This window comes from Quercus robur, chromosome 11 (genome assembly GCF_932294415.1).
Source record: "Quercus robur chromosome 11, dhQueRobu3.1, whole genome shotgun sequence".
Classification (NCBI taxonomy): domain Eukaryota; kingdom Viridiplantae; phylum Streptophyta; class Magnoliopsida; order Fagales; family Fagaceae; genus Quercus; species Quercus robur.
The window spans coordinates 30,704,450-30,729,591 of NC_065544.1; the positions used below are offsets into that span (position 1 = coordinate 30,704,450).

Consider the following 25,142-nt stretch of genomic DNA (forward strand, 5'->3'; position numbering starts at 1 on the left):
GTTGCAAGAAATTAATTAAAGAAAATTAAATTACGTGAATTCTTTTAAATTTTTGTAGAGTGCTGGACACTCACCAACACAGTACAAGCGCAAGGAATGTTATGACATGTTCTATAAATGTCTTAATCTATAAATTAAGACATTTTTTGTTGGGTTTGATCATTCACCTAACCTTCTATACCTACATTTTAGTATCAAACAACTAACTGCATGCGCATAGCTTAACTAGTAAGTTTGAAACCTAGTAATATTGGTAAATATTTTAGGGGCTAATTAATAACCAAACCATAAGCACCTTTACATTAATGTCTTCCAAATCAAGTTCAGTATGCTTGTATTTGCTGCTTCTACTACTTGTATCAGGGACTAGGCAGTCTCACACTGGATTGTCAAGACTCTTCTTGGCTTCCCTGGTGAATTGCCCTTTAAACTTGAAATTGGGTATGCGCTATTAGTTTCTACAGTAAAGACTATATATCTTAATTTATTTTCTAAAGATTTTATAGAGAATAGGTTAATTGATTGGTGATGGTGTTGATGGGAATTTGTATATTGATTATTAGGACATATGTGAGACTTGTAAGAAACATATGTTATATAAATTGGCTAATTCTTTGACAAAACACACTTTACTTGTAATTGGGTAAATCTATGATGGATTTAGTATTTCAAGAAACAAGAGTTCAAGTTTAGTATTGAAACCATGCAAATTTGTCCAAGAAACAAGTGAAGAAGTGTTTTTTATTAAAGCTAAACAGATAGCTCGACAGATCATATCTATCGAGGTTTTATGCTAATGCTCGGCAGCAGCTCAATAGAAGCTGTATCTATCGAGAATTACGAAATTCAGATTTCCAGATCTGATTTCACACATATCCATGTGTATTTGTGAAGGGTTTCTTTTCTCACAACCCTAGACATATATAAAGATTATTTTAAGGGCCATCAAAGGGATGCAAGGTGATGCAACTTGATGCAAAGTGATTATACATGCATATTATGACCGGAGACAATTAGCCCTAATTCATCTTTCTCTCTATAGAAGCTACTGCGTCTTTGCCCCAAGGGTTTTGTAACCAATGAGTCTTTTAATCTTCATTGTTAGATGAATTAAAGAACTTTGCAGTCAACATTTTCCTCAAGTTATTGTGTTAGTCACATACTGGGATCTGTACATCATTGGTTAGTCACATACTAGGAGTCGTGCATTGAAAGGAGAGATTGCTACTACATTACAAGTCCAACTGGGTATTGGGGTAAGAGTTCAACTGTAGGTTGGTATTAGGTACTAGGATTCCTTTTAATTGTAGCTGCTTGTTTTAATAATAGTAGATTCTCAGGAGTGGTGACCTTAAATTCACTCGTTGAGGTTTTGCCTCGGTGGTTTTCCTCATTAGTAAACAAATCACCTGTGTCAAATTTATTTTCCGCTACATTTAACTTAGTTGGTGATTTGTTTGTGCTACCATGCTTATTACATGTAATTAAATCTAATTAATTTCACTTGGCTAATTAGTTTGATTAAGTTACTAAAGGGGTCCATACATTCTTAACCTATGAAGTGGTATCAAAGCCAATGTCACGAGTTCGGGTCACAGGAGTGTCATTGTGCGGGAGAGATTGTTAAGGGGCCACAATTTGACTCTCTACAATCACTCTAAAAATAGGCCAACATGGTGTGATGTTGAATGACATAAAAGATTTAAGTGTGTCTTACTCATCACCAATTGGTTTTGAGGTGGAATGGCACAACTCACGGTCCAACAAGTTTTGCTTTCTTGTTTTGAGTTAGCCTAGTTTTATACTTTGTTGTGTTTAACATGTTTTTGTTTGTTTGTTTTCAGTTTTGCTTTATTTTTTTTTTTTCATAAAAAAAAAATGAAAATTGAAAAACCAGAAAAATACAAAAACAGTGTGTGTGTTTGTGTTCATTGGTACTTGTGTACCTTAGATGGCCATTGAAACAAAGTTTTCTAAACCTTATATCTTTTGTAGCTTAGATGAGCATCTAAATGTACAACTAAGCAAGTGAGCTTTATGGCTCATGTTTGTGATGAGTACGATTAAGTAATCTCTTATACTTAACACTCATATCACTCTTTTTAATAGGAAGAACTAAAAATTCCTAAGAGAAATGCATAAATAACTATCTCACCACTGAATCCCGCCAATCATGTATAACATCTGTGTGCTTCGACATAGTAAAATTGTGATGTTTGTGGCTTAACATAATTTGGTATTTCTTTTCTCTCTCTTATATGTCCATACATGATATGCTCAAAAAGAAAAAGAATATGCAAAGAAATCAAAAGCAAAAAGAATCAAAATGCTTTTAAATATGGTTGCAAGCATGTTTCTAGGAGATGTGGGAGTTATAGGATGTACTCCAAAGGTGATAGTTCCTATCAAGCAGTTATGATTGTGTGTGAGTGTATGTGTTTTTCTCATATATCAAATCATCATAATATGAGACACTTATGCACTCTTGTTATGTTTTCACACACAACATGTAAATTTTTTGCTACTTTTGATATATATGCAGGTACAATGTGATTTGGCCATCACAAGGAATACATGTGTTAATGTATACTCACTAAATTGTCACAACTTTTTTTTTTTTTTGCAATATAAAATTGGTCAGACTTGTTTAATGTATGTGTGTATTTTGGATCATGAATGCTTTGCATTTTTTTGTTGAGAGATGTTTTTGAGAGAGCTTAACATGTTGATTGGATCTATGGTTGAGTAGTTTGTGTGTTGCATTCATTTCTATGTGTTTTTCCACTCTTTGAAAAACTCATTTTCTTCAAGCTCAACAGCTTCTCGACAGATCCTCGATAGATTCTTATCTATCGAGCCCTTTGGACTTCCTTTGTCAATAGAAGTTAGCGCAATTTTGATCCATCGAGCTTTCTGGAATTTCTCTCAATAGCTTCTCAATCCATCGAGAAATTTTTTGTCTGGCCGATAGATTCTCGATAGCTTTTCAATCCATTAAGGTACTTTTGCCATTGATAGATCCTCGACAACAGCTCAACAATTTCATTTCTATCGAGATTTAATGCTCAACAGATCTCAATAGCTCCTCAATCCATCGAGGTGCATTTTTCTATATATAGCTGAGGCGCAATCCAGTTTTCTTTTTCTCATTTCTCTCTCGATAGAAGATCCTTCTCTCTCATTCCAAACACTTCTCTTTCAATCCTATCTCTCTAGCCACATGTTTTTCGGCCTAGATCAAGCCTTAATTCTTTGGTAAGTGTTCTTAAACCCTCATTTCATGCATTCTTGCATTTTAGACCTAGGTTTTTGTGGTTTTTGAAAATTTTTGGGGTTTTTTAGTTTTTTTTGAAATTTTTGGGTTGGGCTTTGTGTATTTAATGATATATGATCATGCATTGCATTTCATTTGCAGTTTAACAATGTTTCATGAATTTAGATGTGTGTTTGATTATGTTGAAATGTGCGTTGGTAGGTTTGGATTGGGTTTTATCCATAATGTATTTATTTTTACATGTCACATGTTCATGCATATGTATTCTCTCTTTTCTTTCTTTTTTGTTCTGTTGGTGATGTGTTTTCTCTCTTTCTCCCTCTTTCTCTCTCAGATAGATTGCACACAGCACCTAAGTGCAAATCTACTTCGGCTTGGAACCCTCCTAGTTTTGGGTCTTCTTCTTCTGATCCTACACCCCTTCTTCACATTCGGTTTCGTGATGGGAAGGCCCAGTAGGACTTCCTTGAGAACTTTCAGAGACGTGGCGTTCATCCGAAGAGCCATATCATTCTGTCGGACTTTTCCCACACTCCTCTACCCAGTGTCATTTGGACTCGGGGATGGGAATCTCTTTGTGAGATACCCTTGAGGTGCCCTATCATGTTTATATAGGAGTTTTACTCCAATATAAATGGTATCGATACCTCTGTACCTCAGTTTGCCACGACATTCAGAGGTACATATATCGTAGTCACTCTAGATCTTATATCTAAGATACTACATGTCCCGAGGGTATTGCATCCTGATTACCCTAGTTGTCAGGGTCTAAGGACTATGTCCAAAGATGAGCTTCTGTCTCATTTCTGTGAGACACCTTCTGTATAGGGTGAGCATCAAAACACCTCATGCTCAGGCTTTGCAAAAGGTCTGAGATTCCTTAATATGATGATGACATTTGTTCTTACTCCATTGTCTCATTATAACTCTATCACAGAGCCTTGTGCTCGAATTTTGTTGTCCCTCTTAGAGGATCTTTCTATTGACTTCCCCACTTACTTCATCACTTCCATCAATGATGTTTATCAAGATATGGTGACCCATGATAAGCTCATTTTTCCTTCGACTTTCACGCGAATTTTTTGCCCTTTTTTTTTAATCTCTATTCTTGATTCTCCCTACTACACTATCAAGAAGCGGCCAAGGACGAAGACGACTTATCCTTTAGCCTCCACCATTCCTTCCATCTCCAGTCCTTCTTCTTCAAGTGGTGGTGTGAATTTCGAGGCCATCATGGCGTAGCTTAAGAGAATGGATGCTCGCCTTGCCACTATTAGTGATGAGTCGTGTCAGGTGAACACCCGTGTTGGTCATATTGCATGACGATAGGCTTGCCTCGATGGTTTTGTCATTTCTCCCTCTCTTTCTCTCGAGGGTTCAGTAGATGAGGACAGCGATGATGGTGCTAATGATGATGATGAGGATAAGGATGCTAGTTCTTCCAATGATAAGGAGATGATAACCTCTCAGTGACTTACCCTCTGTCATTCATGACAAAAAGAGGGAGAAGTTTTGGATGATGAGAGTAGTCTTGTTGTTAAGGGAAGAGTTAGTATATGTCATTTTTTATTAAGGGGAGTGTCTATTTTTTTTTTTTTTTTTTTTTTTTGAGGGATGTAGTGAGGATTTTATGTACTTTTCTTTAGTTATATTATCCTTTTGTACACCGGTCTTGTGACCATTTTTTATGACATACATTGTATTTATTTTCATATATGATATATATATGATGATGTATGTTGTTTTTCACTTATCTCTTTATGTCTTGTTTCTTTTCTATCTTTATACACATGTTTCTTTATGTATGCAATCTTTTATTTCTGTTTCACACTAAGATGCTTTGATGAGCTTTGTTTAAAGTGTTTTAGAAAGTCAGGTTATGAAAATCTACCATGCCATGAACTCTCTTCTTACAAAATTTTTCAAGAGTTTGTGTTAGGGTTAGATTTTATTGTATTCAACAAGTGGTTATGAGTTTAGTGCTTTAAGACTTCTCTCATAATTCATTTGGTTGTTGAGATTTTCTCATAAATTTCCAAAGGGGGAGATTTTTAGGACATATGTGAGACTTGTTAGAAACATATGTTATGTAAATTGGCTAATCTTTTGACAAAACACATTTTACTTGTAATTGGATAGATCTAGGATGAGTTTAGTACGTCAAGAAACAAAAGTTCAAGTTTAGTAATGAAGCCATGCAAATCTGTCCTAGAAACAAGTGAAGAAGAACTGTTCATTAAAGCTCGACAAATAGCTCGACATATCATATCTACCAAGGTTTAATGTTGATGCTTGACAGCAACTCGACAGAAGCTATATTTATCAAGAATTACGAAATTCATATTTCCAGATCTGATTTCACGCATATCCATGTGTCTTTGTGTAGGGTTTCTTTTCTCATAATCCTAGACATATATAAGGATTATTTTAAGGGTCATCAAAGGGATGCAAGGTAATGCAACTTGATGCAAAGTGATTATACATGCATATTGTGACCGGAGACAATTAGCCCTAGTTCATCTTCCTCTCTATAGAAGCTATTGCGTCTATGCGCCAAGGGTTTTGTAACCAAGGAGCTTCTTGATCTTCATTGTTGGATGAACTAAAAAACTTTGCAGCCAACATCTTCCTCAAGTTGGTATGTTATTGGAATCCGTGCATTATTGGTTAATCATGTACTGGGAGCCATGCATTAAAAGGAGAGATTACCACTACATTACAAATCCAATTGAGTATTGGGGTAAGCTTCAACAGTAGGTTGGTATTAAATACCGGGATTCCTTTTACTTGTAACCGTTTGTTTTGATAATAGTGGATTCTCAGGAGTGGTGACCTTAAATTCACCTGGTTGAGTTTTGCTTTAGTGGTTTTCTCCATTCATAAACAAATCACTTGTGTCAAATTTATTTTCCACTGCATATAACTTAGTTTGTGATTTGTTTATACTACCATGCTTATTGCATGTAATTGAATCTAATTAATTTCACTTGGCTAATTAATTTGATAAGTTACCAAAGGGGTCAATACATTCTTGGCCTATCATAGATACATTAGTGCTGGTGAAGGGGAATTCTTCTACTATTTTGTGAAATCGGAAGGGAACCTGGGAGCTAATCCTCTCTTGCTCTACATCAACGGAGGCCCTGGTTGTTCTAGTTTGAATGGATTTTTGTACCAGATTGGTATGACATTCTTCTTCCGTTTCTCTTTGCATCTAAATAACCTTACACTAATTTCATACTTTATTGTATTGACTACACTGACTAGTGAGTGAATTTTCAGTAAATTACATGTGCCAAGAATCCAGAAAGATTCTTGAAGAAATCACACATGATAAGGAAAGTGTAATAAATATATATTATTAAAGATTATAAAATAATGTGAAATAAATTAGTGAAATTATCTTTGAATTTCACATGATAAAATAGCTTAAAGTACATACTTTAAGACAAGTAGTGGAACCAAATTATAAGACCCAAAATTAATTTATTACTCATTAAAACAAAAATTTATTGTAGATTATTGAAATTATAAAAATGTATATAATGAAACCTTTTTAGAAATTCTTGGGATTTGGCAACTATGGCGACCCTTTTTTTTTTTGAGAGGGGGGGGGGGGTGGGGGGACTTAGAGCAAGGAATTCAATACCATACCATACTGGCCAGCTGATGAAGCCAAAAACCACTAGTGAATCACACGGTCCTCGTGTGCTCGAAACGACACCTAAGTAACACAAAAAAGAAAAAAAAAGAAGACCTTATAGAGAGCACTGGTGTGATACCGGCCAAATACCCTCCGAAGGTCAAGTTAGAGAACTTTTGCAACCCTAGATTGCCAGAGTTGGGGGAAAATTATGCGTACCTTGGTTTGTGAGGGTATTGGGGTTTTTATAGTAGCCTAGGGTTGACACTCGTTCCTTGACTAAGAAGATGTTTCCTTGTGGGAGAGATTCTCTTTAATTCACGTATTTTGTGGAATCCTTTCCTTATAGGAGTGTTCTTGATTAGGGTTTATCGTGGAGCGCAAGGTATACTCATACATGGAACCCAAGTAAAAGACATGCTAGACCCGTCAACTTCTCATTCCGTCTATGCCTTCTGGTCGTCTCGTCTATGCATAGATGATCTTGAAGCGCACTCGTCATCCTTGGGATGGACCGTCAGCTTTATGGAATCATTTACAGGTGCGTTAGCAAAGTTGTCAGATACAATAGGTCCATCCCCTAGACCTCAAGAATTACCCTTATCACCAGTAAATATGGCCAATATTTTCCCTATTGGACTCCCATGTTGCCGATCTCCTCCCTCTTCTTCTTCGATAAGACCCAGAAGGCCAAAAACCTCTTTCTTTAGTTTTGTTCAAGCTTGGCTTTTAAGTTTATTTTGGTTTTGTTCTCTATGCTTGACCCAACATTACTTCTTCCAAAGTTTCAAGTTCCAACTTCAAATTTTGAATAAAATAATTTTATATTTTGCTTTATTATTTTGTGTGTCTGACACCCACTAACGTGAAGATCAATTCAAACTTAAACCTTTTTTTAAAAAAAAAACTTAAAAAAAAAAAAAAAAAAAAAAAACCTTCAACTATGGTACACGTACCATAGAGTACACCAAAATAATATTAATGTCTAATGGATTTATAATTTTAGTAATAATAAATAAATAAAATCTACTACCATGTGTCATCTAAAAAAGGTTTGTATTATTAATATAAAGGTATAATGAATTTTAAAAAATTAACTTTTTAACTAAAACTTAAGAATAAAAATATTTTATAAATCTATGAAAATATTTAATAAATTGTGTGGGTTTTGACTTTTACCAACATGTGTGTGTATATATATAAATATAAATATAAATAGCGATAATCCCGAAACAATACATCAGTATTAACTGGTGTTGAAATATTTCGTTTCTCTGACTAAACTAAAATGGCTTCCGGAATGCTATTAACTCCTTTGACTTAGAGTGCCCGCCTCTCATGACATAAGGAAAAAAAAAAAAAAGGAGAGGGGATAATAAAAATTGAAAAAACAAATTCCATTTATCAAAACAATGTTTAAGATAGAATTTTTATTATATTGTATATAATAAAAATGACAAAATTTAGGTATAATACCTTAGGTGTTGTTCATTAGGTTTCCCTTTTAAGATTCAGCCATATGGTTACTTAACTAAAAAACACACTTCAATTCCATGAGAAAAAATCCACATTGCAGAATCTTAAGAGAGAAATTTAAGGAATAGCATCTAAGTACTGTACCTAAGTCTTACCCTAATAAAAATATGATTTACTCACGAACTTATATAATATTTAATTTTATTCTAAATTTTTTGGTGATAAATGATAATAGCTAAATGATTGATAGGTCATAGGTCTTTAACCTTTTTTTTAAGAGAGTTATATGGTGTCCGCTTTTGATAATAGTCTTTTATCATTATACCAAGATACCAATCAGTTATTGGTGTAGGCGCTCCAAATCTCTTATTCAAGATCAAAAACTTTACGAGTTAAACTAACTAGAATCCATGAATAGATCTTTAACTTCATATCTCATTTAATGACTTTTGGCGTCCCGATAAATTGTGCTGTTTTCGTCACCCCATTTAAATGCTGCCAAAAATTTTCAAAGTTATTTTATGTAACCCAGGAGCTAGGTTAAAACACCTTAAATCACATTTCTTTTCTCAAGTAACATGCGCGATCTTTTGTTTTGAAAGTAATATAAAACTGTTTGCCATAATCAAATGGAGGGATAAGCATTAGTATCAAATTGCTCCAAGCCCTAGAAGGCAACACAATTTGACAAAGTTTAACAAACTTTGACAAAGGATTGACCAATACCTCTCTCTCTTCAAAAAGGCATATTCTATTAATTTTTAACATACTTCAGATTTTCAATTCCAACTAACAAAAGAGAGCTTTCATGATACTATAAGCAGATATAAATTATTAAAACTTGTATACAATAGTTTCAAAAAAAAAAAAAAAATATATATATATATACATATATTTATTAGTATTTTACCTAAATGTAATTTTTCTATTTTTTCCCCCAATTTTATTGTTTATTTTCAATGATATTCTAGAAAATTTTCATTCAACTTCCATGTTCACTCGTAGGCCCATTACCAACACTGATTTATGAACCAAACACATGGACAAAGGTACACAATTTAGTACTTCTACGATTTCTCATTAATTTCCATTATTCTAGACACATTTTCCTTCGAATCTTGCTTAAAGTGATAATCATAATGCTTTTGCAGACAACCAATGTGTTATTTTTAGATCTGCCTATGGGTGGTGGCAGTGGCGAATCCAAGAATTTTTCTCAGGGTGTTCCTTAAAAAGCATAATTTTTTCTAGTGGGGGCTCTAGGAATTTTTCCCAAATGTATTGCTGTTTAGTTGTTTCATTAATTTGTTTGTCTTTTATAAACCATAATTTGTTATATTGTTGTTTCATTAATTATAAAATTATTAATTATTATTTAGCCTAATATAATATAATTTATTTGTCTTTTATAATATATTGGTTAATTAAATTATTAATTATTGTTTATTAGTTGCTTTCTCCAATTAATTATTGGTTAATTAATATCCCAAACAAACAAAATTAATTAGTTCAACTAATTACAATGATTGTTTGATACTTGGAATATCACACTACTACTTAACAAAAAAAAAAAAAAAAAGTCAATAAATTGTGCAAGCCAAAAATATATAGGCTGTATAGCTTAAGTCTAAGTCTAAAAAGGCGTGATTCATTATATATTTTATGACCATTAGTTGAACTAATCAACTAGCACATAGCACACAGTCATATTTATTAATTATTAGTTGCACACTTGCACTAGCACTAGCACACTTGCACTACCCTACCCCAATGCCCCATGGCCCCAATCACAAGACTAGAGCCAATTAGATAAAGCCAATTTATTGTATCTCACCAAAAGACACCAACACCAACACTAAAAGACAATTAATAATCACACCAACATCGGATAATTCAGCCAAAAAAAAAAAAAAAAAAAACACCAAAACCGGATAAAGCCAAAAACAAAACAGGGTAAATATTAACAAAGAGAAACTGAAATGAAGAGAGAGAGAGACTGAGGGACAGAAGTTTGAGATGAAGAGAGAGAGACTGAGACTGAGATGAAATACCTTGAGGTTGAGGGAACAGGGAGGCCTTAGGCTGAGGGGTAGGGCTATCGGGGCTTGGGTAGCACATCGAGGCGAGGAAGACCAATCCGATCTCCGATCTCCTTTCTCTAATCTGGCGATCTCCTTCTTCGATCCAGTGATATGTTGGTTCTGGTGTTCTAGAGCTTAGTATATTAGGTTTATGGGTTAGGTTTTTTTCTTTAGACTTTAGGTTAGGTTTCTTTCTTTCTTTCAAGCGCCGTCCGTTAGTTTCTGAGAATCTGATTTCAGTATATTAGGATTTGGTTTTTTTTTTTTTTTTTGAGAATCCATGGGTTTGCTACTGTAATCTATTGGGTTTGTTTTACCTTGTTTTTTTCTTTAGATTGGGTTTGCTTTATCAATTGATGTTGGGCTTTTTTTCCTGGTGGGTTGCTTTGTTACATTTTTTTTTTTTTTTTTTTTTTTTGCTGGTTGAAAGTAGAACAAATAATATATATATATATATATATTTTTTTTTTTTTTTTGTTTATTTGAGGGTGTTCCTAATTTTGATTGAGGGTGTTCCTTTTTTTTTTTTTTTTAAAGGGTAAACAAATAAAAAAATTTTAATTATTATATATATATATATATATATATATATTTTCAGTTCAAGGTGTTCTTGGGAACACACTGGGACCAACATGATGTCGCCACTGGGTGGTGGCTTCTCCTATGCAACAATCTCGAAAGCTTGGAGCGCAATTGACACAAAAGTAGCTGCACAAGCCTATGAGTTCTTGAGAAATGTGAGTGTAATTGATGGTGAGAGCCAATTAAAATGCCTAATTGTTACATTTAATTAGATATAATGGCTTTGTTAGCACCATTCATCTAAATAGTGTTCGACTATTGTATGATGATGCTCTTGCTCTTCCACCTAAACCATTTAATTGGAGTAATTTTGATTTTACCTTATAAAGTTCCAAAATTTTGATCTACTCCCATAATGCTAGGTATTGTTTGGATTTACTTACTTCTGCCAATGCACCGTGCCTAACTATCCATTAGAGTTCAAAGTTAATCAAAATAGCCCCAAACATAAAGGGTGCAAAACCAAATCAATTACAAAGACATTTAATGAAGGGAAATGTTAACGGATGCCTTTAGGGTAATGATTAACAATTCATTTAAAGAAAGTTTTTATGGGAAAAAAAAAATGCAATTAATATTTTGATAGATTTTTTCATTTTCCATAAAAGTGGTGTCAAAACTTTCCTAAAATGGATTGTTAACCATTTCCCTAAGGGTACTCATTAGCATGACCCTTTAATGAAAGGCCAGACATAGTGTATCGATGGAAGAGAGCAAATCCAAACAAGACCTAACTTTAGGAGAGTGGATCAAAATTTTGAAAATTCAAGGGGCGAAATTGAAATTATTACAAAGTTTAGGAGTATAATTTGCAATTTAGTAGAACTATTAAGTTTGGTGCTTGGGATTTGAGATGAATTTAGCAAGAATTTGATTTCAAAAATGAAGTGTTCTATAGTTTTTTAATATTGAGTCTATGCTAATGCTCAGAGGAGCAAAGATGGAGGCAAAACTTCAAGTTAGGGGGGCAGAAGTATAAACAAAAAGTAAATAAGCAAATTATTGTTTCTTAATACATTACAATGCAATCATTTATGAAAAAGGAAACTCGCCGTGTGTCTTTGATGCTTGTGTTTGCTACTAGGTAAGAGCAAAATTATTTTGTTTAAATTTTTTTAAAGGAATAGGTTGTTTGGTTTGAATAAAATTTGTTGATTGAGTTTTATTTTTTTAGCTTTACTATTGCTAATTTTTGTTATTAAGCTAATTTTTTTAGACTTGTTAATTTTATTTAAAATTTTAGATCTACAAATTTTTTTATGGCCTTTAAAATTAAGTGGAAACCAAGTGTAATTTTTTAAAACCGAATTGCTAAAATTAGTTCCATGGAAGGCAAGCATATTTTTATTAACTCGTGATGTGTTTATTCATGATACAGTGGTTGATCGAACACTCAGATTTTGTGAACAATCCGGTCTATCTTGGGAGCGACTCATGTCAAGGAGTGGTCACTCCAATTCTAGCCAAGATATTATAAATGGTAACTTATAAAGATCAAAAGCATCTAATAGAGCTTACCTCACTGAATCAAGTCTCTAGTAAACTCAATATTAATCACAATCTTCAAACCTGATTCTTTTTTATTGAGTTGCAGGCAATGAAGCAAGTACACAATCAAATTATTGGACTTGAATTACTCTTTTTTTTTTTTTTTTTATATAAATCCCTTTTATTTGGTATTTTGATGAATATTAGAATATAAAGTTCTTCAAAATAATGCAAAGGACTCTCACTTGGATGCCCATATACAAATTCAGATCTCGAAGATAACCTAGAAAGCATGGATGCGGCTGGGAGGGTGCCGCACCCGAGTCCGACGCGGCCCGATGCAGTTGCTGGCGCGTTGGTGCCGCATCTGAGCTCTCTCTCTCTCTCTCTCTCTCTCTCTCTCTCTCTCTCTCTCTCTCTCTCTCTCTCTGCGATTCGCACCGACTTGGCTTCGATTTGCGCCTAACCAAGCTGATTCGGCCAGAATCGGGCCATATCAGGTCATATCGGCTGATGACCGAAACGGCCGAAACAGGCCGAAATCGGCCTTCAATCATGCATTTCACTAGCAAAAACCTGAAACGTAAGCATTAATTGTCTAAAAATTGAAACCTAAGCCTTATCGTTGAGTTGAAACTTGAAACCCACAACTGAATTCAGAGAGAGCCATATTTCATCAACACCACAGGAACCCACTACCCACAACAACACAGCACAACTGCTACTCTGTTGGCCCATGACAAAGAGCTGCAATATAAAAAGACTTTGATTACCCCCAAAATGCCCTTTGTTTTGTATTCTATTGGACCCCCTAGTTGCACCCAAAGTCATGTGGCTGTTTTGGTCATTTTACCTTGATGTACACGCGTTGGTTGAGATGGGTACAGTGCATGATCTTATATGGCATGATTAGGTGAGAGGGTAGGACATTTCTTTTTTGTTTTGTATTTTCTTTTTTGTTTTGTGTTTTTTGCCTTCTTCTTTCTTTGTTTTGTGAATCAAATGTGTTTTTTAAGTTTCTCAAAAAAAAAAAAAAAGTGTTTTTAAAGAATATTTTAATAGTAAAAATAAATAGAAAATATAAATAAAAATATTTTTAATAATTTTTTAATTGCCGAGTCCCGCACTCGCACCCGAGTCTCGAAACGCACCCGTGCTTCATAGTTAGATAACACAAGAGTAATATTTGTGCACCGAATGGCTCTAATATCAGATGCAATGTATAAGGTAGTTAAGACCAGATTTTATTTATTTTATTTGCTAACAAGTTAAGACAGGTTTTGATCAGTAACTAAAACAAGCTAATTGGGTTTCATTTACGTTTCACATTTTGGCTATCATCTTCATAGTTGTTCTTGTTAAGTGCTATTTCAGTCAGCCAAAACTAGTTGCAATGGGAATTACATCGATTCAACAATGCAAACTGCACCAAGGCAGTTGCAGCAATATCCCAGGTTGGATAGAGTATCACTTATGTTTATTATAACATCATAGATTTTGGTCAATTATATGGGCACCAATATTGAGTGATCGTTAATCTGAATATTTAGTGCACAGAGCAAGTAAATGAAGCAGATATCTTGGGTCCTAATTGTGCGTTCATATCACCAAAACCAAAAGAAGGTGCTTAAGGATTTCTTAATGAAAACTCAAGAAATTTCATCCTACCATGGTCTAGGAACGGTGACTTTTGGTGCAAAGTAAAATTCTCACTCTCACATTCTTACAGTTTTTGTGTGTGTGTGTGTAGATAAAGCAACAGTCTTGCACTTGTTATAACTTATAAATGCTCATTCATCCACTTGTTATAAATGTAAGACTGTACAATTACAATAGTGGAGCTAATTTTATTCATTTATTTATTGGTCACTTTATTTTTGCAGAATTTTGATTATATTCTCTTTGACATATGGATAAATTATAAAAGTGTCCAAGATGCTCTTCATGTTCGACCGGTAAGTAATTCTTGATAGTACAGTACAATGACAAACAACAAGTTTAAGGACACAAATCTTTTCTTTTACAAAATAAACATTCACATCAACAATTAAAAAAGAAATTGAGAATATTTATAGTATACTATCAATGAAAAGCAAATGGGTGCTAAATAAGTAATTCTTGATAGTTCAATACAATGACAAACAAGAAGTTTAAGGACAAATTTTCTTTTACAAAATAACATTCCCATCAACAATTAAAAAAGAAATTGTGAATATTTTAAGTACCATCAATGAAAAGCTGATGGGCGCTACGCTGCTTTTATTGTGAGTTATCTCTACAGGGAACAGTCAAAAGGAGTCTTTAGATGCAACATCACCTTGATCTGGGAGTACTCCTACAATGTCAAAGATGCAATTCCCTATAATAAAAATCTGACCAATTCAGGCTTGCAAATCCTGGTTTTCAGGTTCCAATCTACAAGATCACTACACTAAGTATTTATTTGTATTAATTATTACTTAAGCTATTACTAATATAAAACCAAACTGAAATATAAGAATTAGTTACATAATTAAATTACAGCAATTTAAATTGTATGTGCCAGATAATTAATAATTATATTCATATCTACAATTTTACTCTTGCTGTGGCGATCACGACATGTCTGTCACACATATTGCTGTTGAACAATGGATAAATTCTCTAGATTTGACAATTGATACTGAATGGAGACCATGGTTTGTTGATGGCCAGGTTGCAGGGTGAGTTTATATATAAGATATGATATCGAACATAAGCATTTTGTTTCCTTCCATTTTCTTTTTCCCACTTGCAACTAAGGCTTTATTGTTATTGTTGTTTTCTTGTTGTTAATAATGTGTATATTATTCTCTAGGTACACAAGGAAATATACAAATAGCGGATATCACTTAACATATGCAACTATAAAGGCAAGAAAAAGAACCATAATTTTTTACTTCATCAAAAAATTTTCTTTTATTTATGCAAGCAATTAATTAAAATAAAATTAATTCTTTTAAATTTGTGTAGGGAGCTGGACACTCTCCAACAGAGTACAAACGCAAGGAATGTTATGACATGTTCCATAGATGGATTCACTACTATCCTCTCTAGTTCTTTCCTTTCAAGTATTGTTTTGGGAGGAAGTTTTCTAATATGTTTATCGTAAATAATTTCAATCCAAGTCCATGCTGTGACTCATTGTAATGATTTTAATCCTAGTTGCAGTTCCGGTGTCCTACATTATTGCTTTTGGAGGAATGTCAAAGCATATTTTATTCTTAGTAATAAGTGTTAGGGTTTTAGGTCCCAGATGTCACAAGATTAATGAACTTTTAACCACAAACTTAACCTTAAATCTACTGCTACCTCATGTAGTACTTATTGGTGTGACTGCATGAAGTTTTGAATTCACGGACTCTTCTATTATGGGTTGTTGCACATGAACTCCAGTGTTCACGACTTCGAGATTTTTGCTAAAATATTTGATCAACAACTATGGTTAACTGACTGCATCAACTTTACTAAAAAATTGGATCCAATGTTTGCATGTAGTCTCTAGTTGTAGCTTTAAAAGGATTTGGAAAAACTCCAAACTTATGTACATAACACTACCCTCTTGTGTCTTAAAGAACATGCTCTAGGGTTTGTATTCATATATACATAAGATCCATCAAAACCCTAGATGAAACGGCTGAAAAAAGAAGTTGAAATTTCATTCTACTCGAGTCCTGATTAGACAAGACATGCAGTTCAATTGGTTGAAGTAAGTGACTTTCAACCTTTCAAGCCTATAGTTGAAATGCAGTATTCTAGCACTTTATTTTTTGCATTCTTGATTCTTCAATTGTTCTAAACTTGATTTGTCTTGTTCCAAGGTTTAATTCAACACTAATCAACTAGACAAATTAAACTATGTTATAAAATGTTATGTTTGTTTATGGCTGTCAATCGAAAAATATAGACTCTACAATAAGGATTATCATTCCTTTCATAATCTTCATTTAATGTACCAAGTGTGCCTTAAATGATTTCAATCTGAGTTCACATAGCGACTCATTGCAATGATGTTAATCCATGTTGCAGTCTTGGTCTCCAACATTTAAATATGTAATTCAAGACTAAACAATAATGAAAGATAAATATCATTTTAGTTTTTGATTCATACAAAATTCATTATTTATGTTGCTCTATATTAATTAATTAATTTCAGTTCAATAGTAAATCCCTCGATTCAAAATTGTCTATACTATTTATAAAAGGATTACTCTCTTTAGACTCGATTTTTTTTATGGTTTAGAAATACCCCTAAACCTTACGTTTAATGGGAAAAGAACTTGAGGACGGTCCGATAAAAATATATCTCCAATTCCACATAAAATGCCTATAAAATAGGGCATTCTCCTATTAATCCGTATCTTCAAAACAAACTTATGCAAAAAATTTAAAAAATAATAATAAATTAATAAATAAATAAGACACTAGACCCCCCCCAAAAAAAAAAAACCTCATCACACACGCAAAGCACATGTGACGAGGCTAGTTTTATATAAGTATATATAATGTCCCTAGAAGTTTTTAAATCGTCAATTTAAACCTCCAATCAATTCCAAAACGTCCAAGATTTAAATTAATATGATTTTGTAAGTTTAGTGTTCAAATTTGAAACTAGAGAAATTATAAGGTTTAATTTAAAACATTTAAAGATATACGGTTTAATTTAATTTGAAACCATCTTTTTAAATAAAGGGTTTAAAATATAATTTAACCCCCCACCCCCCCCCCCCCCCCCCCTCCCTCCGGCCCCCCCTCCCAAAAAAAATATATATATATATATATAGTTCAATCATCAATGATGCAAAGAAAATTTTCTAGGTGCGCACGTTTCAACAACATTTCAACCAATGTTCATGAGCTAGACTCCCTGGTCATTCACGTGACCACCTTCCATACCTATAATTTAGTTCAAACTTCAAACAACTAACACCATGACTTCACTAATAGTAAGTTTGTAGCCTAGTTATTGTACATAATATTTTGGAGGCTAGTAGCCTAATAACCAAACCACGTGCATGCACCTTGACAATGTCTTCGGAAGCAAGTTCAGTATGCTTGCATTTACTGTTTCTACTGCTTGTATCTGGCACTGCAGTCTCACACTGGATTGTCAAGACTCTTCCTGGCTTCCCTGGTTATTTGCCCTTTAAACTTGAAACTGGGTATGCATTACTTTCTTTTATTTGCACTGAATAATTTCTACTTGCACCAAAACTGGGTTTGGGTTAATTGATTGGTGATGATGTTGATGGGAATTTGTATATAGATATATTAGTGTTGGTGAAGTGGAATTCTTCTACTATTTCGTCGAGTCGGAAGGGTACCCGGGAGCTGACCCTCTCTTGCTCTACATCAATGGAGGCCCAGGTTGTTCTGCATTGAATGGATTCTTGTACCAGATTGGTATGACTTTCTTCTTCCTCTTCTCTTTGCTTCTAATTAACCCCACACTAATTTTGAAAAGTTTCGTGTAGTGAGCATTTGGAAATTTGTTGCAGCGGTAACATTTGTTCTTTTGATTGGTCTTGACACTATCTTTGGGCGCATTTGGCACCTATTGACGCATTTGGAAGTAGCTTGGAGAGATATGCACTTTGTTCATTTGTTTTGCCCCTAATTTGGGTCTAGCAATTGATGCATTCGTGGATTAGGATAAATCTTGTCATGGTGTATATATATATCTATAGGGTTAGGTTCAAGTTACACCTAATGTAACTCTAAGTAATATTACATTACCTAATAACTTATTATAGAATTCATATTTTGAAAATCTCACCATTGAATTACATGTTCTATATGTTCTTAACAATCATGTTAATTTTCATGTCAATTAGATGTTATTTACTATTTGATTCATAAACTCATCTTTTATGCATTATTTTAAACTACAAAAACTTGAATTTTAAAAAATTATTGATGACATGACTATTAATCTTTGATTACCTTAAAATTTGGTAAACATGGAAAATATATGAAGATAATATAATCTAACAGTAGATTTGTCAAAATTTGCATTCAATTAAAAAATATTAAGTGGTGTAATATTGCTTAGAGTTACACCAGGTATAACTTGAACCCAAGGTTGAGAGAGGAATTTGATCAACTTCAATGCTCTATAAATTTTGCCAGGGTAGAAAATTGTTCTAGGGTTTGGCTCACTTGTGATTTTACTTTTTGAATTAGAGTGAACTTTCTATAAAAGAAACGAAGATTGTAAAAATTATAGTTAGTGTGTGGTGTAACCATTGTTTATAAGTCACACTTCAGTCATATGCAAATCATTGGACTACACATATCTTGTTAGTCAGGAATGAAAAATTAATAAATAAACACCAATTTAAATACCAAATATGTTTTTTTAAAAATAAAATGACATGTCACGGTTTGACCACGGTTAAACCTCGGCCCGACTATAAAAACCTTAAACCTCTCTTTTTTCCAGTTCATTAAACGGTCTAGATTTGAAAACCATGAGTGTAACTGACATTGTTTAGAATTACACTAGATATAATTTAAACCCAACTCTTACAAATTTTACTACAAAATAATTCTAAATTTATGTGACAGTGTATATAATTAGCACTATTATAAGAATAAATAAATAAAATTTTAAATTACCTCTATGCCATTTGTGAGATAAAATATATAAGGCTTATATAGGAAAATCTGTCATACTCTTAGCATCACTCAAATTTGTTTTAGAGTTAAAAGACAATCTCAAACTTGATGACTTTAATGTTCGCCTGTAGGCCCATTAAAATTCAATATCTCTGATTACACTGGGGGTTTACCGACACTGCTATACGAACCAAACACATGGACAAAGGTACCAAGTGTTGCACAGCAATTTTTCATTCCTTTCCATTATCTGCATTTTATTTTCTTTCCACTTTTGCCTTGTCATACTTTTTTTATTATTATTGATAATCCTAATGCTTTTGCAGACAGCCAATGTGTTATTTTTGGATGCACCTGTGGGTGCTGGTTTCTCATATGCAACAACCTCAGAAGCTTGGAACGCATCAGACACAAAATTGGCAGCTCAAGCCTATCAGTTTCTGAGAAATGTGAGTGTAATTGATGATATATATTATGTATATAAAGTCAATTAAAATGCTTATCGGTAATTTTAAATTGGATCTAATTGCTTTGTAATTATCTCCATCATCTAAAGCATGAGTTTGGGTTTCAAACTTTCAATTAAAGCGAAGCTCTCAGCTTTAAAGCCTTAAATTTATTCACTGCTGGTCCCACATTGGTCCACAGCAGAGAATCTCCTTCGTAGTGAAAGCAGATTTCGTCACACGGGGCCAAAAATCTGCTACCGAATAATAGATTAATGGGTATTACCATCTTTGAAAACTGGAAATTTATTAAGTATTTTGGAAGTATAATTTTAGATTTAGCTTAATCTTATCCATGGTTTACGGGTCCTGCAAAACATAACATATTTCAAGTAGCCTATTGATCTGCTCAAAATGCCAGTTTGACTATAATAAAGAGTAAAACGTTACTTTTTTTTTTAATATAATCGTTTATCGGGAAAGATAAAAAAAGATAAAAGATAAAATAAAAACCTTTTTTGAATATAATCAACGTGCACATGGATTTGTCATGAATTCTTTGGCTTTTTTTTTTTTTTTCTTCTTTCCTTTAATTTGTCTTTTTTCTAAACCTATTTGATTCTTTTTTTTTTTTTTCCTTCTTTAATTTTTGTCTTTTTTTTCTTTTTTCTTTTTTAAACAATTTTTGTCTTTTTCTAAACCCTTGCTTCCTTCTTTTCTTTTTTCTTTTTTTAGTCTTTTTCTTTTATGTGCTTTACTCTCTATAAGAGTGCGTTTGACTACAGATTAAAAAGCTAACTTATTTTACTATTTATTTTATTTTTATTACTATTTATGAGTCTTATTATACTTTTTGATACTATTTATAAGTTTTACTGTACTATTTCAGTTAACTTTTACCTATATTTACGGTATTTTCAACAAAAAAAAATTTCAATTTTAACCGAATAAACAAATTTCAAACACAAATTCCAAACTGAGCCTAAAGCATGAATTTGGGTTTCAAATCCAAGAACTTTGCTTTAAAGCCTTAAATTTATTCACTGCGGGTCCCACGTTGGTCCCACAGCAAAGAATCTCCTTTGTAGTGAAAGTAGATTTCGTCACACGGGGCAAAAATCTGCTACCAAATAATAGATTATGGGTATCACCGCTTTTCAAAACTGGAAATTTATTAAGAAATTTGGAAGTACAGTATAAGTTTGCATTTACCTTAATTCTATTCATGGTTTGCGGGTCCCGCAAAAACATAACATATTTCAAGTTGCCTATGCCTATTGATCTGCTCAAAATGCTAGTTTGACTATAATAAAGGAGTAAAACGTTACTTGCTACTGTTTTTGGGCCCACGTGCATTTTTCTTTAAATTTTGGTTTACTTTTCTGAATATAATCGTTTATCAGGAAAGAGAAAAAAAATAAAAAATAAAAAATAAAAACCTTTTTTGAATATAATCAACGTGCACATGGATTTGTCATGAATTCTTTGGCTTTTTTTTTTTTTTTTTTTCCTTCTTTCCTTTAATTTTTCTTTTTTTCTAAACCTATTTGATTCGTTTTTTTTTTTTTTTCCTTCTTTAATTTTTGTCTTTTTCTAAACCCATGTTTCCTTTGGTTTATTTATTTATTCATTTATTTATTGGTTTTGTTTTTTAGTCTTTTTTCTTTTATGTACTTCTCTCTCTCTCTCTCTCTCTCTCTCTCTTTTCAATCCTTTCACTTTTTTTTTTTTTTTTTTTTACTTGAGAAACACACACACACATATGGGAGAAAGAGGATGAAATAAGGGAATATACCCACACGTCAATACCAAAACTGCATGCAACAATCCTTTCACTTTACTCTTAAAAAAAAACAAAAAATACAAAAGGAGTGACCTTATACAATTTTTTTATACTAAAATGCGTTACCTTTTATTTTATTTAATATGAATATAATTGTAAATTTCTTTTCAAATATTTTCCATTTTTCTGTTTATTTTAGTTACCATGGCTTTTGAGTGGAGTTGTGGTGTGCCTTTGTATTAGAACCCACGTCCCTCTCCCTTGTGTGTGTGTGTTTGTTTCTCAAAAAACATAATTGAGAGAAAACTAAAGTTATGTTTAGCAACAGTTTTTGTTTTCTATTTTTAAAAACTTGTTTTTGGGAATATAAAGAAAAAACAATTTTCTTGTGTTTTTGAAATCAAAAACACGTTTGGTTAGTTGAAACTAAAAAGGTAGTTTTTTTAAGAAAAAAAATAGAAAATAGAAAATACTAAAATATGTTGTTATTAGGATTTGAACTCTAATACTAACTTATTAAATGAGACAAATTCATTAAATTAAATGTTTGTTTTCATTGACTTGAGTTTTGAGAACAGTTTTTATTTTCTGTCTATTTTAGGTTGCCAAACAAGTTTTTTAGTCTCAAAAATATAAAATTGTTTTTGAAAACAGAAAATAAAAAGAAAAAGCAATTACCAAACATACCCTAAATATTTTCTATTCTCCCAATTTTCTATCCCTTTCCCACTTTCTATCTTTCCAATTTTTCACTTCTCTAACCAAACTGGTCCTTAATTTTAAATTACAAAAACATGAAATTTGAACATTTGATTTTTGATGACTAAATCTCTTTCATCCTCCCTTTACTTAGAGAATTATAAGTATGAATATTTTTTTGCTGGCACAGTGGTTGACAGAACACTCAAATTTTGTGAACAATCCGGTCTATCTTGGAACCGATTCCTATGCAGGAGTAGTCAATCCAATAATTGCCGAACATATCATAAACGGTAACTTATATTGATCACAAGTCTTTGGTAAACTCAATATTAATCACAAACTCAAAACCCAATTCTTTGTTATTGATTTGCAGGCAACGAAGCAGGAATTGAGCCTAATGTGAACCTCAAAGTACACAATCTATTAATAGGACTTGAATTGCCTTCCTTTTTTCCTCTTTTTTAAATCGTCTTTCATTTTTTATTTTAATGAACATTAGAGTAAAATGTTCTGTAAAAAATTGCAAGGGACTCGTGCTTAGTTGCCCACATACAAGTATGGATCTCGAAGAAAGCACAAGAGTAACATTTGCTCACAGAATGGCTCTAATATCGGATGCAATGTATGAGGTAGTTAAAACAGGTTAACTAAATTAAGCCTTAATTCTAACTTCTTGGGTTTCATTTGCGTTACACATATTGGCTCAAAACCTATCGTCTTCATAGTTGTTCTTGTTAAATGCTATTTCAGTCAGCCAAAACTAGTTGCAATGGATATTACGTCGATTCGACAAATGCAAACTGCACAGAGGCACTTGCAGCAATATCCCAGGTTGGATATGGATTATCAGATATGTTTATTGTAACATCATAGATTTTGGTAAACTCTATAAGCAGCAGGAATGAGTGATATCGTTAATATGAATATTTAGTGCATAGAGCTGGTAAATGAACCAGACATCTTGGGACCCAGTTGTGCTTTCATATCACCAAATAAAGCAAAAGAAGGTGCTCAAGGAATTCTTAGAGATTACTCTGGAAATTTCATTCTACCATGGTCTAAGAAAACAGACTTTTGGTGCAAAGTAAATCTCTCTCTCTGTCTCTCACACACAAAAATACACATTCTTGCTGTAGTTATAAATTCTCATTCATGCACATGTGTAAAAGACTTTACAATAGTGCAACTAATTTTATTTATTTATTTACTTTTGCAGAATTTTGAATATTTACTTATGGACATATGGTTAAATTACAAAAGTGTCCAAGATGCTCTTCATGTTCGACCTGTAAGTGATTCTTGAGAGTTAAGTACAATTATTTTAATGAATCAAGAATTTTAAGGATACAAATTTTTTTCTTTTACGACATAACCTGTCACATGAACAAGTAAAAAAGGAATTGTGACTACTTTGTGTACAATCAATGCTAGACTCGGATTATGAGTTAATCTTATCTTAACAGGGAACAGTTAAAGAAGTCTTTAGATGCAACGTCACCTTAAACTCCGATTACACCTACGACGTCACAAATGCCCTTCCCTATCTTAAAAATCTGACCAATTCAGGCTTGCAACTCATAGCTTTCAGGTTCCAATCAGCAAGTTCACTGCACTAAGTATTTATTATTATTAATTATTAAAATAAACCAAACTCAAATATTGTTAGCCACATAATTAATTAGACTGTCTGAGCCAGATAATTACTAAGTTTTTTGATAACTACAAATTTTATTCTCTCCTGCAGTGGCGATCATGACATGGCAGTCACACATATTGCTACTGAAACATGGATAAATGCTCTAGACCTAACAATTGATACTGATTGGAGACCATGGTTTGTTGATGGTCAGATTGCTGGGTGAGTTTATATGATGTCCAACATTAGCATTTTTTCTCATTCAGTGTTAATGTTTTCTTATGGCTAATAATGTGCATATAATTATTTAGGTACACAAGGAGATATACAAATAGCGGATACCGCTTGACATACGCAACTATAAAGGCAAGAAGAAGAACCTTAATTTTTCACTTCATCGATACAAGCAATAAATTAAAAGAAAATTAGATTGAATGGATTGTTTTATTTTGAATAGGGAGCTGGACACTCACCAGCAGAGTACAAACGCAAGGAATGCTACGACATGTTTCAAAGATGGATCCACTACTATCCTCTCTAGTTCTTTCCTTTCAAGTATTGTTTTGGGAGGAAGTTTTCTAATATGTTTGGTAGGTTGAAGCGAAACGGCCTTCTGAGTAATAGTCGTTACTTTGTCATGAGATACCCTCTAAAATTAGCAAATTCCTCCATTTAGGTTTTGAAAACTGCGATTTTGCCACTTATGGTAATTTTTGTTTCCTTAATAACTTTTTATTCAAAAATCAGAATAAGATCCCGTTTGTTTTGAGGTGACTTTAAGGTCATTAGTTTATGATTTTGCATTTAACTCAATTTTGCCATTTTTGATAAATTTTGGTATTTTGTCACCTAATCGTGTAATTAGTGCAAATTAGGGTTTCGAATGTTTCCTAATCGTCCTAGGTTTTACTTTCTCAGTATTTATATGTTTTGTAACTGTCAAAGACAAAAGAACCTTAATTTTTCACTTCATCGATACAAGCAATAAATTAAAAGAAAATTAGATTAAATGGATTGTTTTATTTTGAATAGGGAGCTGGACACTTACCAGCAGAGTACAAACGAAAAGAATGCTATGACATTTTTCAAAGATGGATCCACTACTATCCTCTCTAGTTCTTTCCTTTCAAGTATTGTTTTGGGAGGAAGTTTTCTAATATGTTTATCGTAAATAATTTCAATCCAAGTCCATGCTATGACTCATTGCAATGATTTTAATCCTAGTTGCAGTTCCGGTGTCCTACATTTAAATATGTAACCCAAGACTAGATTGTAAGAACATTAGCATCCGGAACTGGTGCAATACCTCCACTTCTCTCACAATTTTTTTTTACTTTTTTTACTTTTTAACTCCTTTTTAATATATTTTATTCAATGACTGAGATTGAAAGTTGT

General features: G+C 32.8%; 1 protein-coding gene and 1 pseudogene across 1 annotated transcript; both read left to right on the top strand.

The window, feature by feature from the left end:
* The first annotated feature begins 305 nt into the window (after positions 1 to 305).
* LOC126704946 (serine carboxypeptidase-like 13) lies at positions 306 to 15,619 on the top strand (annotated as a pseudogene).
* Positions 15,620 to 17,503: 1,884 nt separating this feature from the next.
* On the top strand, positions 17,504 to 24,516 carry LOC126706360 (serine carboxypeptidase-like 18). Its single transcript, XM_050405779.1, has 14 exons — positions 17,504 to 17,724; positions 17,829 to 17,965; positions 19,312 to 19,388; positions 19,507 to 19,629; positions 22,299 to 22,401; positions 22,485 to 22,522; positions 22,639 to 22,740; positions 22,862 to 22,942; positions 23,043 to 23,195; positions 23,328 to 23,399; positions 23,575 to 23,699; positions 23,856 to 23,969; positions 24,059 to 24,113; positions 24,205 to 24,516. Exons 1-14 carry the CDS (start codon positions 17,591 to 17,593, stop codon positions 24,286 to 24,288), a joined length of 1,398 nt encoding a protein of 465 aa, XP_050261736.1. The 5' UTR covers positions 17,504 to 17,590; the 3' UTR covers positions 24,289 to 24,516.
* The last annotated feature ends 626 nt before the right edge of the window (positions 24,517 to 25,142 follow it).

What these genes read in the sequence shown, in the direction of transcription:
- LOC126706360 (XM_050405779.1), top strand. Translation starts at nt 17,591, where the DNA reads ATGTCTTCGGAAGCAAGTTCAGTATGCTTGCATTTACTGTTTCTACTG. An exon ending in AACCAAACACATGGACAAAG is followed by an intron (nt 19,389 to 19,506) that starts GTACCAAGTGTT and finishes ATGCTTTTGCAG; the next exon opens with ACAGCCAATGTGTTATTTTT. An exon ending in TGCCGAACATATCATAAACG is followed by an intron (nt 22,402 to 22,484) that starts GTAACTTATATT and finishes ATTGATTTGCAG; the next exon opens with GCAACGAAGCAGGAATTGAG.